The 19,195-nt window shown below is 41.1% G+C and overlaps 1 protein-coding gene across 1 annotated transcript in view; it reads right to left on the reverse strand.

Moving 5' to 3' along the window:
- The window catches only part of LOC136444669 (ubiquitin-protein ligase E3C-like), a 24,483-nt gene extending 5,376 nt beyond the window's left edge, over positions 1-19,107 (reverse strand). Inside the window, exons 1-22 of the mRNA XM_066442346.1 lie at positions 18,785-19,107; positions 17,936-17,989; positions 17,314-17,388; positions 14,687-14,827; positions 13,805-13,917; positions 13,199-13,359; positions 12,612-12,768; positions 11,861-12,114; positions 10,948-11,102; positions 10,022-10,206; positions 9,452-9,538; positions 8,403-8,557; positions 7,539-7,668; positions 5,216-5,306; positions 4,720-4,824; positions 4,186-4,285; positions 3,664-3,758; positions 3,219-3,369; positions 2,444-2,688; positions 1,605-1,726; positions 868-958; positions 269-367 (exon numbers count right to left, since the gene is read on the reverse strand). Coding sequence (XP_066298443.1) covers positions 269-367; positions 868-958; positions 1,605-1,726; positions 2,444-2,688; positions 3,219-3,369; positions 3,664-3,758; positions 4,186-4,285; positions 4,720-4,824; positions 5,216-5,306; positions 7,539-7,668; positions 8,403-8,557; positions 9,452-9,538; positions 10,022-10,206; positions 10,948-11,102; positions 11,861-12,114; positions 12,612-12,768; positions 13,199-13,359; positions 13,805-13,917; positions 14,687-14,827; positions 17,314-17,388; positions 17,936-17,989; positions 18,785-18,865 — 2,847 coding nt within the window. The 5' untranslated portion in view covers positions 18,866-19,107. The remainder of the gene's footprint in view (positions 1-268; positions 368-867; positions 959-1,604; positions 1,727-2,443; positions 2,689-3,218; positions 3,370-3,663; positions 3,759-4,185; positions 4,286-4,719; positions 4,825-5,215; positions 5,307-7,538; positions 7,669-8,402; positions 8,558-9,451; positions 9,539-10,021; positions 10,207-10,947; positions 11,103-11,860; positions 12,115-12,611; positions 12,769-13,198; positions 13,360-13,804; positions 13,918-14,686; positions 14,828-17,313; positions 17,389-17,935; positions 17,990-18,784) is intronic.
- Positions 19,108-19,195: the final 88 nt, after the last annotated feature.

A 19,195-nucleotide genomic window follows, 5' to 3' on the forward strand; every position in this document is an offset into this window, starting at 1 on the left:
TACTGTCTTTAAATTCTTTGTTTGTGCAAGCTTAAAAGCATGATGATTATGTATAAATGTAGTACATTGTATATCTAATGTAAGCACAGCTTTCACTACATAATCATATCTAGCGTAACTTGCTACTAAGACACAAACAATCCATAAATGTGCTACAGCGTCATTAAAAAAGTATAACACAGAAGATCTAGAGCAACCAAGCTAAATGCCAAACTGCTTTTTGATCAAAAGATGCAATCCTAAGGTAAGAGTGTTCCCCTGTACTGACCTGTTTGTTCAGTCTATAGTCAGCCACCAGATGAATGTACTGAATCCTGTTCTCTGATGTCACAGGGACGTTCTGGCCCCCAGGTTTCAACTCTACCACCTGGAAGTAGAGTAATGTTGCATTTGGTTAGCTCCAAATACCTTCAAGTCTGATATGGTTTGGATAACAAAAAATATAAAGCTGTAGATGTATCGCAATGAAAATGCACACATAAGACCATACTCTAGTATGCATGTCAGTCTTACTGAACTCCTATGTGACTTGCCAACAAATACAATAACAAAGCACCAAGAAAATACTCCTCATATTCTAATACCGGTAACATCCCCCTTTATCAGATATAGGAATTGGGGAAGGAGGCACTCAAGCTAACCAACATCTTTCGCACCACAATCGTCCTTCAGTAAGACAGCTGGAGCCGCATGGTTCACGTTTGGAACGCTTTATTCAGTCTTTTACACAGATCGATTTCGTCAATGTGGCTTCTTCAGTGGTTAAGGCTTAAATGCCCCTTTATCAGATATAAACAGCAAAATATCAATACATCAACCTTTTGATATTGGACATCAAAGGAGCAAAAAAGAACAAGTATATGTCACCTGTGCTTCTCCAAGGTCGTTGTTGACAATGGTGAAGTTCAAGGCCAAGTCAGACACGTCCCCATCATAGTTCTTCAGGAACAGCAAGTTTCTACAGGATGTGAAAGTTACATTTAGAATAATGATAATCACAGTGTCACATCCAAACATACATCATAGGCTTACACATCTAAACCATTTATTATAAACTTTTCCTGTTATTTGCACACTGGACCATGTACTTCTTTCCTTGACACTTTATTCAGAATATCTACGTACTGTTCTCATGTCAAATACAAGCTTGCAATGTCTTTCAATCTTCTTTCACTTTTAGAAAAGGCTTCATATGTTTTCATTTTAAAGGCAACCAAAGCAATATCAGGGCCCAAAAATTGGATTTTGAAAGTCACTTTATTTAGCCATTTCTATACATGATTAGTTCAAACAGCACATTCACAATGTATAGCGACATCCATGGTGCAAAAATGTAACTTCTTTGCAATATGAGAACTCCCTAAAAATCGTTGCCGGGGTTTTAGTAGGCTCACGAAACTAAGGGGATCATCATATGGTATGTTTTTGCACGGTTTTAAAATGCTTTAAGTATGAAGTTATTACACAAATGAGCAAGACAGTGTTAGTAAATGTCACAACAATTAAGATTTCAGCATTTTTTTTTTATTTCCATATTTTGGTCCCTAATTTACTTTGGTTGCCTTTAAGAACCTCTAAGGATCATACTGGAACGGTTTTCTCACCTGTAGACTTCTGGGTCCAGTGACTGGAGCTGGTCGATGTCCACATGGTTGTGTTTACTCAGGATCTTGGACAGGAAGAAACTGGCGAAGGGGATCTCCACCAACATGTTCTCATACAGGGCCTGAAGAACGAAAGGACATATTGGTTACAAGAATATTTCTCAAACAGTGACTAGAAAGGTAGCTAAATACGCACCTCCAAATTTGCGGGGGAGGCAGGACGATCTTCACAAGTCTCGGCCTAGTCTTGTGTTCTGTATTTGTATCTATATAGCCGGTATAACCGCCATTCGGCGTAACACACCAGACTAGGTCACTCCGTGAACAAGACGTACAGAAGACGTCGAAAATTTGGAGGTGCGTATTTCGCTACCTTTCTTTTTAAGTCATTGTTTGAGGAATATTCTTGTAACTGTTATTACATGTGACTGATGAATCTCTTCAACGAAAGGACATATCTAATTAGCTATCCATATACCATGGTGTTGTACTCTGCTACTTAATTACTGCACGATTCAAAAGTTACTGTACGTGCATTTTGACATGACACAAGGAGATATTAATAGAAGATCTGTGCACAGTCAGCATTGTTCTAATTCTTGATTTGTTCTTCCTTTGTCGGAGAAAGGACCTCAAAATATCTACTTTTTGCTCTGCATATACTACTTAACTTGTTAATCATGCACTGTACGCTTAATTGTTCTGTAAATTTACAAATCTCTTTTCAAGTAAGTAAAGCTATTCCAAACCTCAATAGACCTATAAATTGAAAAAAAAGCACAGTAGCTTTCTGTAATAGGTAAAGATTAATAGCATGTAACACAAAGTTATGATCTCACCTTTCCTAACATCCTGCCTAAGAAGTAATAATGTCTAGCGTAGTGTTCCACCAGTAGTTCTGACGTGGGGTTTGGGTAGACCTGCCCGTCATTTGTCGTCTGGAAGAACCCGCGGTTCGGGTCAAACCCGGCCTTCAGGAGTTCATGTAGGAACTCTCTAAAGATCCCCCCTCCGTCTATCCCTGCTTCTTCAAGACCCTGGAAGTTGACTAGGTTCACCCTCATTCTTTTCTTCAGGTTTGGTTCTGCAAGTAAAAGAACATATTTCAGCTTGAGGCATGGTGTGGCTTTATCATGTAATTGCTTTGTCAGGAATCTAATTTCTAGACTACAGCAACTTGGTCAATATCTTAAAAGACAAAGATGGCTATCAAGTTCATAATCACATAAAGTTTTCTTTTAATTACAACGCTGTGTATGCTTATAAGTTAAGTTTTACCAGCTTGAAGGAAGATGATAGGCAGGAACAGTAGCTTATTAATATTTGCAGGAAGATTTTTCAGATTGCAGGTGAAATTTTTTCAACTTTGCAGTCATCAGAAAAAAGTGTTTAGAGCAATGTCTGTTTTTAAGATCATGATACCTTTTTTGAATTTTGAAACATATAAGAACAGTCTTTTTAGAACTTTTGCTGTGCAGCCTCACCAGCGTGGACATGCTGGATAGAGCCGCTTGGAATCATGGTGTGAAGACTAGCTGACTGCAGCCCACCCCTGTGTCAGAGAACCCCGCAGCAGTATAATCAAAAATGGATACTACTACTACTACTATGTACCATTCTCTGGCGATAGTTTGTCGTACGCGTCCTCGTAGATGTAGTTTCTCCTGATCATGACGTCGATGAGGCGAGAGTTTCCCCGCTCCAGGAAGAACATGGAGTCAGCCTGGTGCTCGTCTTTGTCCTTCAGGATCAGCTGCTGGAACAGCTGCAACAGCAAGGGTCAAGGTCAAGTTAGAGTACATTCCGACAGGATACCTTGTACTAAAAAATAACCGACAATATTTTACATTTGACAATGATTTTGATCTTAATTTTACACCTAAAAGCTGTAATACATAACAGCAATTCAGCATATATTTCTTAGTAAAATCTGTAAAATGTTACTATTGTAGATCTAAACAACTTTACAAACTTACATCAATTTCAAATGCACCATTGAAAGATGGACCCAATATACATGTAATCATATCTGCAACAATTTTAAGATATATGCACTGACCTTGACCCTCTCTTCAAAGGGCACCACAAACGGTAGCTCCTTTAAGATGGTGAGTTGTCTGGTCTCTGTGACTGACAGTAAGGGGGCATCTTCATCTATGAAGGGAAACATCAACAGAAGAATTAAGTTAGGGAGGTTGCACCATAAAAGTATCCAATAAATACTTCTAGTCATATAGAATACTAGATGGTATATAGATGAACAGAGGTTTCTTGTGCAGAGGAAAAACTAGAGCAGAAGCTCATATCAAGGAAATACAAGGTTATTGATAGTCAATTCCTAAAGGTCGGCGAGTGTAAATATGTGTGTCAAAGTTTAACATTGTGGAAGAGGTTATAGGTATTTGTGATACCATAAATGCATTTTTTTTCGTGGAGACTTAATTTCTTGGTAGAAGTGGGAAGGTGGTTAAGCGGTGTGATACGTTCCCAGTTGAACCAGTTCTAAGTTACAGACTAGCAATTCATTCAAAAAGCATACTGCGTAAAGCATGAAAAACATTTGAAGATTTGTACTACCCACCATTAGCGTCCATGTCACTCCTGCCCAGCTGTACCAGTCCAGGGAACGGTCTCCTTCTGCCGAACAGTGACATGGTCTGGCCGCGCTGCATGGCCGAGGGCTGCGTATACATGAGAACAGATGTCAACAAGATGATGAAAATCTTCTTCTCTTTTGTCATCCTCTATCGAGGAGAAGCATGATTTTTCAAGTGGCTAGTAGAGCAATGTAGCCTCTCTATGGCTTGTGTTTTCAGCCAAGTACACCGGGTCACCCCTACTCTTCTTGATAAATGTGTTGGGCTATCTTATTTGCAGAAGTTTGATGTCTGAGGCTAACATCTGAAGCTCCCTCAGTGATGGGGCCACCAACTTTACGTCATCATTCAGAATGATGACTGCAATCCCTTACAACAAGTCAGATCGAGAGCTGGAATTGACTCTGGGATTGAACCCCCAGCCACAGATTCACAAAATTTAATCCATACAGCAAAACAGCGAGATTGAGCTACAACTTACACCACAGGGACATGCTTACACAGTGTAATCTACTAACCCTGGTTGCCTGTATGTTGACTCTGGTGGACAGCCAGTGGCCATATGGACAGAACCTTTGTCTGGTGTCACGAGCCTTCAGCTGGGCAACTACATGGGTGATCACCTGTGGGGTGATTATGAGAGAGAACTTTTACTACATGCTACAATACAAACATATCAGATAAAAACTAATCCTTCAAGGTCACATACCAGGGGGGCCCAAAATCGACCTTGACTTTCGTCTTCCCAACACCTACCCACATACCAAATATCATCATAATCCATCAAGAGGTTCTTGAGTTATGCTGACTACAATAATCCGAAAACACAAGCAAACACACACACAGACAGACACACACATCGACACACCCAAAACTATATCTCTATTTTTCATGGGGATGAATATCCTTGATAAATGAATCCAGTTCAAGTACTTGGCACAGGAAGATACTATGGCACAATATCTGTGACCCCACACTAATATTTAGTGTTCTAACAGTATGATGGTTAGTGACCTTGAACAGATGTGCCCAGTCTTCTGTTTGTCTCTGGAAGTCAAGGTCAGCTCCATCTGACACCCTGGCACCGACACTGTTCATGGCTTTCCTGTGGAGCAACAACATTCAAGTTCAAAACTGTTGCAAACTTGCTATTTTAAGTTTTGTCTTGTATGCAATGATGTTCTAAGATTTATTCTATGTACCTATTTGTCACAGGTAGTTAGACTTACCAGTAGAAATGCCTAAGCACCTCTTGAGAATCAACATGTTGTGTAATATTATTTTTACTTTCTATTTTAAGCCTTTTTTTGTATGTAATGATGTCATGATTCTTATTTAATGCATCTTTTAATTAAAGGTAGTTAGCTTTTGTATACAATGTTGTATTCCTTCTGTAATGTTTCCTTCAAGTATTGCTCCAACTTCACGACAAGATGATGATGTGGTTTTAATTTAACTTTGTAAGTTTTGTTCTTGGTTGTAAAAATCGGTGGTGGTGAATCAAGTTGTGAAAGAAAAAAAAATGTTGCAAACTTGCAATGCAGCTTGCACATTTTCAAATTACAGTTGATTGAATGATGGACTCCAACCTACATTTAATGCATTGCATGTACTTCATCTCTTATCAAGTCACATTTAGAGACAACCTGAAAAAAAATCTCTGAAATACTGCTAGGTATCACCACAACCAACAAAGTATTTGCCCAACTTTTACATTTTAAAACAACACATAATCTCCAGCAACTACAGAATTGCTTACGGCAAAGCCTCTATCATTGCTTACCTATAGTCCTCCCCTACAGTAGGTTTAGTGGCCAGGTCTATCATTGCTTACCTATAGTCCTCCCCTACAGTAGGTTTAGTGTCAGGGATGGCCAGTTCTATCATTGCTTACCTATAGTCCTCCCCCACAGTAGGTTTAGTGTCAGGGATGGCCAGGTCTATCATTGCTTACCTATAGTCCTCCCCTACAGTAGGTTTAGTGGCCAGGTCTATCATTGCTTACCTATAGTCCTCCCCTACAGTAGGTTTAGTGTCAGGGATGGCCAGTTCTATCATTGCTTACCTATAGTCCTCCCCCACAGTAGGTTTAGTGTCAGGGATGGCCAGGTCTATCATTGCTTACCTATAGTCCTCCCCTACAGTAGGTTTAGTGGCCAGGTCTATCATTGCTTACCTATAGTCCTCCCCTACAGTAGGTTTAGTGGCCAGTTCTATCATTGCTTACCTATAGTCCTCCCCTACAGTAGGTTTAGTGTCGGGGATGGCCAGTTCTATCATTGCTTACCTATAGTCCTCCCCTACAGTAGCTTTAGTGGCCAGTTCTATCATTGCTTACCTATAGTCCTCCCCTACAGTAGGTTTAGTGGCCAGGTCTATCATTGCTTACCTATAGTCCTCCCCTACAGTAGGTTTAGTGGCCAGGTCTATCATTGCTTACCTATAGTCCTCCCCTACAGTAGGTTTAGTGGCCAGTTCTACCATTGCTTACCTATAGTCCTCCCCTACAGTAGGTTTAGTGGCCAGTTCTATCATTGCTTACCTATAGTCCTCCCATACAGTAGGTTTAGTGGCCAGGTCTATCATTGCTTACCTATAGTCCTCCCCTACAGTAGGTTTAGTGGCCAGGTCTATCATTGCTTACCTATAGTCCTCCCCTACAGTAGGTTTAGTGGCCAGTTCTATCATTGCTTACCTATAGTCCTCCCCTACAGTAGGTTTAGTGTCAGGGATGGCCAGTTCTATCATTGCTTACCTATAGTCCTCCCCTACAGTAGGTTTAGTGGCCAGTTCTATCATTGCTTACCTATAGTCCTCCCCTACAGTAGGTTTAGTGTCAGGGATGGCCAGTTCTATCATTGCTTACCTATAGTCCTCCCCTACAGTAGGTTTAGTGTCAGGGATGGCCAGTTCTATCATTGCTTACCTATAGTCCTCCCCTACAGTAGGTTTAGTGTCAGGGGTGGCCAGGTCTATCATTGCTTACCTATAGTCCTCCCCTACAGTAGGTTTAGTGTCAGGGATGGCCAGTTCTATCATTGCTTACCTATAGTCCTCCCCTACAGTAGGTTTAGTGTCAGGGATGGCCAGTTCTATCATTGCTTACCTATAGTCCTCCCCTACAGTAGGTTTAGTGTCAGGGATGGCCAGTTCTATCATTGCTTACCTATAGTCCTCCCCTACAGTAGGTTTAGTGTCAGGGGTGGCCAGGTCTATCATTGCTTACCTATAGTCCTCCCCTACAGTAGGTTTGGTGTCAGGGATGGCCAGTTCTATCATTGCTTACCTATAGTCCTCCCCTACAGTAGGTTTAGTGGCCAGTTCTATCATGGCTTACCTATAGTCCTCCCCTACAGTAGGTTTAGTGTCAGGGATGGCCAGTTCTATGATGCCCACACACACATCCCTCAGGACAGCACTCATGGACACCAGGTCCGACAGACAGAACGGCATGGCGTGCGAACGGTCTGGAACCAAGGGGAACACGGCAGTCAGAGATGGCAGACTTCAACCCTTTCTCGTTAAGTCAGAAACACATACACACAAAGACAATTACAGACACATAGTCTGAGACATACTAAAAATCAACCTTTACTTCACTTCACAGTTCAACAAAGACTACAAAAGACTAATCTTGACTGTCCATTACAACTAGCATTTGAACCAATGAGAGAATGGCAATTATTGGTACGACCAATGAGAGAGCAGCTGCATGTCCCTCAAATATTTGTAATCTTATGTTTTTATTTTGGATTTCTACGTTTTAACGAAGGTGGGTGGGGCAATGAGATTGGTCTATATTATTGAGCTGTTTTTGCCAGTCCTAAAATTGTAGCATTGGAGTCAGGAAAGCAAAGTTAAAAAATGGACTTTCCAAGTTCAGGCCAAAACAATTCAACTTCCTGGTTCTCAGACTTTTGTATGAAAACAATGCGGGCGAATCTTTTTGTATCATTTTGTAACATACTGTCAGTAATTCTTGTTTCTTTCACTGTAACTTTATGTTCCCTGTTTTCATTGTCACCTCTGCACCGTAAACATATCATCACCGTGAAAAACCTGTTGTAACTATTTTTGATTCCTTCACACATCTTTTCTGTAAATCACTTGCCGCCACCTTGAAGTTAAAGTTCAGTGAAAATGTCAATTTTCCTTACACTGTGAAATTTTGCTACCGTGAAGATAAAGTGAATTACAGTACCTGGCGTCTCTGCATAGAAGTCGATGTCGTGTAGCGACATGAGGGAATGACTGAAGAGGGAACAGAACAGGGACAGCGGGGGGACGACTCGCTGGGTGTCCTCAGGTGCCATGGGGATGCCACCTGCCAACAGCTGCAGCAGCTGCACCTTGGAGCTACATGTAATATGGAACAGTGGAACATTAGTCTAGTAGTCTGCATTCAAATTTTCATTTCCAACTATTGTGATTTGGCAAATTGCAGTTCTTCATCTTTTCATTTGTTTCCTTAGGTTTTATGTTACAATTCCAATTTCTTCTTTCGTTAGTTTTTCTTAGTTTCGATTATATATAATTGTGTAAAAATTCCATTTTGTGTAATTTAGGGGAGGCCCCCGAAAAGCCGTATAGGCTTCTGGCCTCCCCTGCATGTATTTTTTGCTCTATTTATCTTTGTTTTATATTGTACATATGCAAATAAACAATAAACAATAAAATAAACAATAAACAAACATAAACTAGTAGTAGTGGACAACCTCAAGTCAACTGTAGATATCTTCAGAAAAGATGTTGTAGCCGCATAGTTCCCGTTTAGAACTCTATTCAAGCGAACAACACCCAGACCAGTTTTATTTATTTATTTATTTGCAAATGTAACAAGACACTACACAGTCTCTCAGGCAGCATGGCTGATTTCGAGAGCCAACATTTACAGGGACAAAAACACAAATGTATAATTTGTGTATAAAATGTAAAATGTATAAAATGTATAAACAAACACAGACTAGTTTTGCCTTGTGTTTGGCTTTCTCTATGGTTTGGGCTCGGATAAGCACAAGTTCATGTACATGTGTCCTGTCTTTTATAGACTAGATGCAGAGTGCCCTAGGTGGTTTAACCAATCACAGTTCAGCAAATATAAACTTTAAGGCAGTGCAGTATACTCTGCTTAGCTATAGGTCTAAGTGCACAACATGACCTTACTTGACCTCTTAAATGTGGCTATTGTGACTTGAATATTCTTTATCCCAAACAATGCAAAATTATTACAAATATCGTCTGAAAACTTACCCTGTGGCTGTTGTCTTGGTTGCCCCCAACACTGCAGCGTACAGTTGCCTCAGAAATGCTCCATTGAAGGCTAGTGTATACAGTAGTCTGCAATACAAAGTAATCAGAACTATCGTGGCTGTGGCACTGACTATGACTTTGAAAGGTTAACGATTTGTCATTAAAATTTGCCTGTTTGGCCCATATAAAACATTTTCAGACTAACATTGAAAGTAATGAAACAGAAGGGCAACATCCATTGAAGTGCCTTGAATGTTTTCATTAGGAAGACTGACTTACAGTAACTTGACTTATGTCGGGTGCCATTGACATTGACAGAATAAGTGTTAGTATCAGCCAAGAGTGAATCCTCTAAACTTTAAAAAGTATTAAAAAATTCCACAAAAGAGACAGCGGTATCAAGTTTCTAAAAGTGTAATCTCTTTCTGTGTAAGAATAAACTCACACAAACTCACTATACACTCACACATACTCACACACTCGCACTATAAACTCACACACACACTCACACTGTGTGGTCACTCACTGAGAGTCTGACATCTCATTATTTAAAATACAGATCTATTGTACCTGAACTTGTGGACCTGTAGGTTATGCCTGGCCATGAGAGTGTGCAGGATGGAACACAGGGCAAGCAGGGTAGCCTGGGACAGCCCGTTGAAGATACAGCGAAGGAAACAGTTGATGTGGTTCCAGGAGCCCAGCATAGCGATACACTGTTCCCTTAGAGCCTGGGGGGAGTTCAGACTACCAGACTGGGGAGGAGAGATCAGCGGTTAATGCTTTTTGTATAGATTGTTATGAGATTAAACTATGCATGTCCCTGTGGCGTAAGGGGTAACATAACCCCGCTACTTTGCCATCTGGATCAAATTTTGTGGATCCTGGGGCCTGAGTTCGATCCTAGGGTCAGCTCAGCTCGGACATGTTGTAAAGGATTGCATTTGTCATTTCAGATGGTGACGTAAAGCCGGTGGCCCCGTGTATGAGGGAGCTTCGGGCGTAAGCCTCAAGTGCCAAACCTCTACACGTAAAAGAACCCAACACACTTATAGAGAAGAGTAGGGGTGACCCGATGTGTTTGGCCAAAAACACGTGCCATGGCGAAGCCGTATTTTACTACCACTAGCTACTTGAAAAAGCATCATGCTTCACTTCAATTGAGAATGACAGCTCTACATTTACCTGTTATATGTGTACATACAGTACTACATAACTTACATTTTTGACAAGTTGCATATGATTATGAGGAGGGTGCTTCTAATATTGTAAATATCAACGCCATCCAGGCTAACATTTGTACTTCTGCAATGTTGGTATTTGAATAAAGAACTGAATAGACTTGCTTACAAAATAGTACACTTACATGTAGTACTTCAAATAGCTCTATGACTTTTAATGTAACACTGTTAAAATAAGTTATCAACTTGAATGCAGTGCCGCATTGTGCTTGTCGTTGTATAAAAGCAGATTTTAAAAAAGATGAAGACATGTACCTTTAAGAACATGGGGTCTAAGGTCTCCATGTCTTCGTCTTCAGAGTCTGAGTCGGCTGCCCGGTGACTTGCAGCCCTCCCCAGACTGGGTAACGTGGGCAGGAGAGTCTCCAACACATGAAGGTAGGACGTCAGGGACGACTGGCTTAGCTTTTCTGTGGTAGAAGAGAAACAAAACCTTGTCACTTTACTGTGTGTGGGTGTGCAGTCCCAGGCTGCTGATGAAGAAACCTCGCTGCAGAACGCCGCCACAGATTACGAACAGTGTAGAGACAGCCGGAATCAGTCTTCGGGTGAAACTCTAGCTTAGAACTGCGAATCCAGGTGGACAACGTTACTAGGAGTCCCCGCACGCTACTGTGGTTGCACACCGTGGCCCTGCGTTAACATTGCAAGGGAGGCGAGCCGGCCGCACGAGGCGGCGGATTTCGCGTTGTGAGCGTGGCACAAGCGGAGGTCAGAGGTCGCTTCCTCCAGCGTAATTCCCTACGATTGGTCCAGACCAATCCTACTATAATGATGTATTCAGGTTCTCTTCAGGTTCCTGGTATTCTCTTCTTTGAGTGGTTGACATTTAACGGGTTACTTGAGAGAGTCAGACATTCTTTAAATTTCTGAAAACATTTGGGCTATAATTCACTAAAATGCAAACAGGGCAACCAACATGGCAGCGGACACAGCGATAACGTCACGCGAAAACAACTATCTCGAAGTAAATCCTAGTATTAGTAGTAAGTAAAGATAACTTAGCAATTGTGAAATCATGTGTGTGTGTGTGTGTGTGTTTGTGTGTGTGGCAGCAAAAACTTACAATAAAAGGTAATTTTTTTCAACTTCTACTGCTAGTACTAGTAAATACTCGTACTACAGTACCAATGGAAGACAGGAGCAAAAAACAAGGAAATACACTTACCTACTTGGCAGTCTCCTAATTCTAACAAGGAATACAGTAACCATGGAGATGGCTCCACCCTAGCATGACTGACAGGTGAAGACTCTCCCTCATTGGCTGGATCGTCATGACTGACAGGAGCCAATGCTTGTAACAGGTCCTCAAATGGGAAGCCTCGTTTCCCTCCAGCCATTGCAGGCAGGACGAAGTTTCTAACCTGCTCTGTGATTGGTTGAGTTAGGAGGTCCTTACACAAAGCCCACAGAACAGTATTTCTGAAAAGTTGATATGATTTATATGTTAGGCATTGAAAAAGCAAATCACAAAGCATACTTCATGAGCATTTTTATGTATTTCATAAAGATTCTGATAATGTAGTAAATGAACTCTTGATGTACAAAAAATCCAGGAACTGAAGTATCATTGCTGTAAACAAATCCATATCACAAATACTTAGATGCAGAATATAATGTAAGTCAATTACACATCAGTACTAGCATATGACTACACAAAAAAACAGAGAAAAAAGTAATGGCCCATTCACACTTGTGCGTATGTTCAAGTCTGTATGAGTTCCGTATTGACATTTCTTTGGTTTAGGTAAAGTTTGCAGCCGAAGAAGTTGTATTTTCGGTTGGATAACCTGGATACACGACGGTAGGTCAAACTTCTTCCCAGCAAATTTACCTAAATGTAACAAATGCTAATACGCATCTCATACGGACTTGAATATACGCACAAGTGTGATTCCCAGACTGTATCAGTTCTTTACCTGTATGTGTCTTTGGTTTGCTGAGAGCTGATCAAACTTAGTGGCTTTACTATAAACTCTAGTAAAGTAGCAGCAAGAGGGGTGGGGGGGCTGGTGGAGTGTTCGATACTGTCGGGTATTCTGTTGTTAACCAGTGATCCCATGTGTCTGAAATAACCTGGGGGAAAAGACACATTTCTGTTTCAAATGCCAATAACAACCAAGCAATAATACAAATGTTGAGTCATATATTCATGACATTGAGATTATATGTACCTCTTTGTCATAGAACCTCTAAACTCAAGTTAATGGTTTGCTTCTTCCCATGTTTTCTACAAAATTCTCTGCAGGTGGGTGGGTAGGGAGGGTCCTTATAAAAGCATCATTAGATGTAGACAGCAATGCTAGTTACTCTAAACACTGTACAGTAATACACATGAACAGACTCTCTTGTTTTCCTCTGCTTTTTGTGGTAGGAGGCTCACCTCACACATGAACAGAGGCCAGTATAAAAAGACAATATTAAAAGATGCACATTTCAGAACAAAGCTACCTACTTAAACATTAGCTCACAATCTCACACAAGATGCTACTAGCGAAAACCTTACCATGACTACAGAGGTACTCCATGGTTTCTAACACCACCATCTCTGACTGTTGTTGTGTGAGGAGGGAGCTCTCTTGGTACACCGCAGCGTCTGTGAACGTCTCTAACGTGCGCAGGGGAACAGCAATGGGACTGTGGGACTGGGCTATCATCTCCAGATACCTAAGAATAAACAAAAGTTAGTCTGTTTTTTTTTCAAAATTTCCCAACAATTCACACTACAGGCTTGAAAAGGGTGGTATGTTTGCAATTTCCATTTCACCCCCAAGGAAAGGAAATATTGTTTCTAGTTTGTCTGTCTGTGTTCGTGTGCCTGTAATTGTACTCCTGCAAAGCAGTTTCATGGATATTCAACCAGACGCGGTGAAGTCTGCTATCTCTACATCTACTCAACCATCAGTCTCGATTTTCCTTTTCATACTTAAGCAATACAAGACTTGGAAGGTTCTGTAAACATCAACACTAAACACATAATTTCTACCTTTGATATATGGCAAACAGACTGATACAACATTTACCGACCCGAGACAAACAAAATGTGGAAGGAGTCAAGCTCACCGACACATTGACCTTGAACAAACTCTACTTGAGGAGTCTTGAATCTTACCTTGAACACAGAAGTAGGACCCGTTTGATCTGGTGAGTCCATGTCTCCTTCCCTATGGTACAAACCAGACTGCCTACATTCTTCTTCTTCAGGAGGAGCTGACATAGTTTGACCTGGACAGGGTCATAAAGGTTTTCTATGATAAATCAAATTGTCATAATTTATTTCAAAGATACTCGAGTTAAGTGGACACACGGCAGTTAATTTTTGGAGTTCAATTCGAGGCCACAAACCCTTATGTCTAGCAACTGTCTGTTTCAGGGAATGATTAGCAAAATAATGGTGTCTGTGAAAGAAGGATGTCCCTTCAGCACCAAGGACAACTCAATTTTGTTTTGGATCAAAGGTCAAATTGTACAATTATAAATTCTGTTTTCTTTAAGTTCTGCAATAAATGACTTTTGATAAATTCAAGGGAAAATCTATTTTCTTATCAATTCAAACACAATGGCAAAAATTTGTCTCTCTGTGCCTTCTTGCTGTGTATTGAAAAACTTGAAATGATTTACAGTATTCATATCCTATGCTGACCTATTAGCTACCATAACTAAGTAAGAGAGCTTGACTGACCAGTCTGTCAATGTCCTGTTGTTTTGTATAGAAGATTTACAGTATACATACATCCTATACATGCTCAGGGGGTTTTCTAGAAAAAAAAACACAAGAGGGAGCACACACAGACGAGGAAGTGAATTCTATGTATTCGTGGGAGAATCGATTGCTGAGGGAATGCTGTATGCTGGGGATTAAGCTAAAATCTGAATTCGACAAGGGGGCGCTGGGCTGAAACAAGAGGGCGCAGCGCCCCTCTTTCCCGATTTAGATGAACCCCTGTATGCTGACCTATTAGCTACCATAACTAAGTAAGACAGCTCGACTGACCAGTCTGCCCGTGTCCTGTTGTTGTGTGTAGAAGAACAGCAGTCTCCTGGCCAGCCAGGACAGGTTACTGGGGTCAGGGGTCACCTGTCCCCTCTCCATGTCCATCAGACAGGCGTCGTACAGCATCCTCTGATGGTCTTTCTATGGACAACAATTACAACACATACAGGCCTTAGAAAGAACATGTGTACATTGTTGCTCATTCAAGTCCAAGTTAGATAAATTTCTGACTTAGAGCTGCCTAACTCTGTAACGAATAGAAAATGGGGTTCCAAGCAGCTACTTCAGTGTGCTAAAGGTTATGTAATATCTACTTACATTGTAATCTCCAAGCAGACGTGTTGGGGGGCTAAATCATTACGTTTTCCTAGCTGCCCTTTTCTGTGACAAGCCACCTCCCTATTGTAACAATATTAATTTAGCCTTCCAACATCTTCTTGGAGATTATTTACATTGTTATATTCCCCTTCCAGTGGGAAGGGGGATATACTGTTTTTGCTTGCCTGTTCTTCTTCTTCTTTCTTCTTCTTTCTTCTTCTTCTTCTTCTGCCAAAAACCAAGTAGATGTGCGGTAGCTGTACTAATGGTATTGCAGCAAGTTATATGTACCTTATGTTGAAATGTACGGATGTTATATTTGAGATGTAGGTACCTATAGGAAAGGTGAATACACCTGACAATAAATTATGCTAATGATGAGCTCATTTGCATAATTTATGCAAAAACTTGTATTGCGTTTACAGTAAAAGCTGCAGATGTCATATTTGAGATGTAGATAAATTTAGGAAAGGTAAACACACCTGACCATGAATTATGCTAATGAGGACCTCATTTGCATAATTTATGCAGAAACTTGTATTTCCCTTACCGTAAAAGCTACAGATGTCATATTTGAGATGTAGGTATCTGTAGGAAAGGTGAACACACCTGGACATAAATTATGCTAATGAGGACCTCATTTGCATAATTTATGCAAAAACTTGTATTGTGTTTACAGTAAAAGCTGCAGGTGCCATATTTGAGAAGTACATACATTTAGTAAAGGTAAACACACCTGGCCATGAATTATGCTAATGAGGACCTCATTTGCATAATTTATGCAAAAACTTGTATTGCGTTTACAGTAAAAGCTGCAGATGTCATATTTCAGATGTAGATAAATTTAGGAAAGGTTAACACACCTGACCATGAATTATGCTAATGAGGACCTCATTTGCATAATTTATGCAGAAACTTGTATTTCCCTTACCGTAAAAGCTACAGATGTCATATTTGAGATGTAGGTATATGTAGGAAAGGTGAACACACCTGGACATAAATTATGCTAATGAGGACCTCATTTGCATAATTTATGCAAAAACTTGTATTGCGTTTACAGTAAAAGCTGCAGATGCCATATTTGAGAAGTAGATACATTAAGGAAAGGTAGACACACCTGGCCATGAATTATGCTAATGAGGACCTCATTTGCATAATTTATGCAGAAACTTGTATTTCCCTTACCGTAAAAGCTACAGATGTCATATTTGAGATGTAGGTATATTTAGGAAAGGTGAACACACCTGGACATAAATTATGCTAATGAGGACCTCATTTGCATAATGTATGTATATCCCTTACCGTAAAGACTACGGATGGCTTATTTCAGATGTAGGTACCTTAAAGAGAGGTGAACACACCTGTACATAAATTATGCTAATGCGGACCTCATTTGCATAATGTATGTATATCCCTTACCGTAAAGACTACGGATGGCATATTTCACATGTAGGTACCTTTAGGAGAGGTGAACACACCTGTACATAAATTATGCTAATGCGGACCTCATTTGCATAATTTATGCATAAACTTGTTTTTCCCTTACTGTAAAGGCTACGGATGAGATGCAGGTACCTTTAGGAAAGGTCAGAAAACCTGGCCATAAATTATGCTAATGAGTGCATTATGGATAATTTATGCATATCCCTAACCATAAAAGCTACGGATGTCATATTTGAGATGTAGGTACCTTTAGGAAAGGCCAAACACACCTGGCCATAAATTATGCTAATGCCGACCTCCTTTGCATAATTTATGCAGAAACTTCGTCATATCCTTACAGTCAATGCTAAGGATGTCATATTTGAGGTGTAGGTAATGGGAGGGGAATATTCTGCATTTTCCCGAAAATGTTGCCATTCTAGTTTACATCATCATCATGTCTGGCAGCTTGCCCAGACTAAGGCTACTCTGTCCCTCTGGACGACAAGGTCCGCCATTAAGTACTTCAGCCCTCACCCTACATCCCCAGCAAGTTGGTCAATGTAGGTCCATCGTGGTCGCCCAACACTGGAGTGACCATGAGTTGGTAGTCTCCACCAGACTAACTATGCCGGGCTCGCCGGCTATAGGGAGAATATTTGCCAGGGTTTCATTTGCAGGCTCCGTCCTACGCGAGCGAAATGTGATCTTCACTGTAGACTGACTCTACTGGCTAATTATTCTTTTTTCTGCCCAATTCTACGATCCATACGCCCGTAGGGGGGCCTGGTAGAGGCTATAATGAGTTGGTATCCAGAGCAAGAGTTCACTTACAAGCTCTTCTTTGTTTACATCTTATACAACAGATCTAACAGTTGAGTCCTGACCTGTTCATTCCTGACCCACATGCCCCGTGTGTAGGACTGGATGGTGATGCTGGCATTCTGACGTCTTCTCTGCTCCTGTAAAGTGGAAAATACACATAAGATATGATGAGGAAGTCAATGGTCATCATTGATCATTACAAAGAACTTACTAGTATCTGTCTTATCAAATTTGTAACCTAACCTAAGTCATCCTGGGCATTGTGCAGAGTTGTCCTACTCGACATTGACCACCTTTTTCTATAAGCTAGTTAATAGCCACATCAATATTAATACAGATAGTCTACTGAAACCAGCTCAGGGGCGCACCCGGGGAAGCCACACGCTCAAATTTCAACCACTTTACGCCCGAACAGACTCTTACAAATATTCATACTTCCCCCGCACCATACCCGAGTGGAACGCCCTGCCTGGCGCGGTTGTTACGGCTCCCACCGTTGAGTCTTTCCGCGCCAGGCTGGAGGCCTGCCCGCCTTAGCCTGGGACCTCCTCCCCCCCTACTTTGCCCCTTGCGGGGTTATTTGGGGGTATCCCAAGTTGAAGTTGAAGACTAGGGACAGAGTTGTCAAGTTTAATACCAGGTTGTGCTGATACCATCTTGCAAGGTTACATGAAACAGTCTTACCTCTCTTTTCTCCCTCTCCTCCTGGGCCCTTTTCAGGAGTTCATCTCTCGGTTCCTGTGAAGAACACAACAAGGTGTGTCAACTTGAACTAGTGGCAACTGTAATAACAGTACTAGGGGCTTGCATGGGGGTACCATCAATACTCTACTCTAAATTCAGTAGACAAGTATGCTGGTGTGCTACGCCGAATATATATATAGATACAGATACAGACAGATACAGTATATATGCCTCTCTCATACTACATGAAGTTAACGCCCTCATCAAAAAGATGGTACTTCCACATTTATACAAAGAAACAGCTTAGTGGGGTTGTGTGGCGCAATGGCAGCGTGCTCCGCTCAGAACCAGGTGGTCCCGGGTTCGAATCCTGCCGAATCAACTATCTTGTGCCCTTAGGAAAGGCACTTTGCACGACTTTCCCAACATGCCAGAATGGTCGTCATCAAGACCGTGGGCATTAAAGGCAAAAAAGAAAGAAAGCTCATGATGGATAATGGTTTCCAATTTTCAAATGCATAAACAAAACAACATTACATCACATCAGGACCACACATGATGACACATCCTGTAATACAGGGCCTTCAAAATAATAATGGCTATCAAAGCATCGTGTCACTTCACCATTTACGGAGGAAATTCGATTTATTTCTTACAGTACAAATCTACAACCCAGTCAAAAGAACTGGTGCAAAAATCAGAATTTCATATCAGATCATCGTGCCCCCCTCCCCGCATCTATACGTAAATCTAATTCGTTTTTCCTGATTCAAAAACAAAGTTACGCCTAGGAGACCACCATGGCCGTGTGAGAACACATTGATGTAGACGGTCGTGGTACACACTTACCTTTCTGCTCGCTCCGCCCAAAGCTACGGTGGGTTTTGTTCGAAAATGTCCACTGAAACCGCTGAAACTTGAAGTGTACATCTTATTCGCCGAGACACAGGAACATCGGAAATAACCCTGTTTACGCGTAAAAATCACGTCGAGCACAGTTCAGATCTCAATATTCAGCCCTTTGAAAGCATAAAAAGTCTCCGTTCTGGCTCAAATAACACCTCATTGGTTTAAAAGTTGAGTAATTTGGTCCAGAACTTGCTAGAAACGTCTTGTCTTGTCGTCTTCTTCTGTTTACAACTATCGGGATGTGAAACCCCTGCCTATTGGCTGAAAGGATGGGTCAGGTCAGAATGAGCCAATCAAAACGTAGGTTATAAATTGTTGTGTGATGTGAGGGAACACCGCATGTTTTGATGG

The sequence above is a fragment of the Branchiostoma lanceolatum genome, chromosome 11 (assembly GCF_035083965.1).
Source record: "Branchiostoma lanceolatum isolate klBraLanc5 chromosome 11, klBraLanc5.hap2, whole genome shotgun sequence".
Classification (NCBI taxonomy): Eukaryota; Metazoa; Chordata; class Leptocardii; order Amphioxiformes; family Branchiostomatidae; genus Branchiostoma; species Branchiostoma lanceolatum.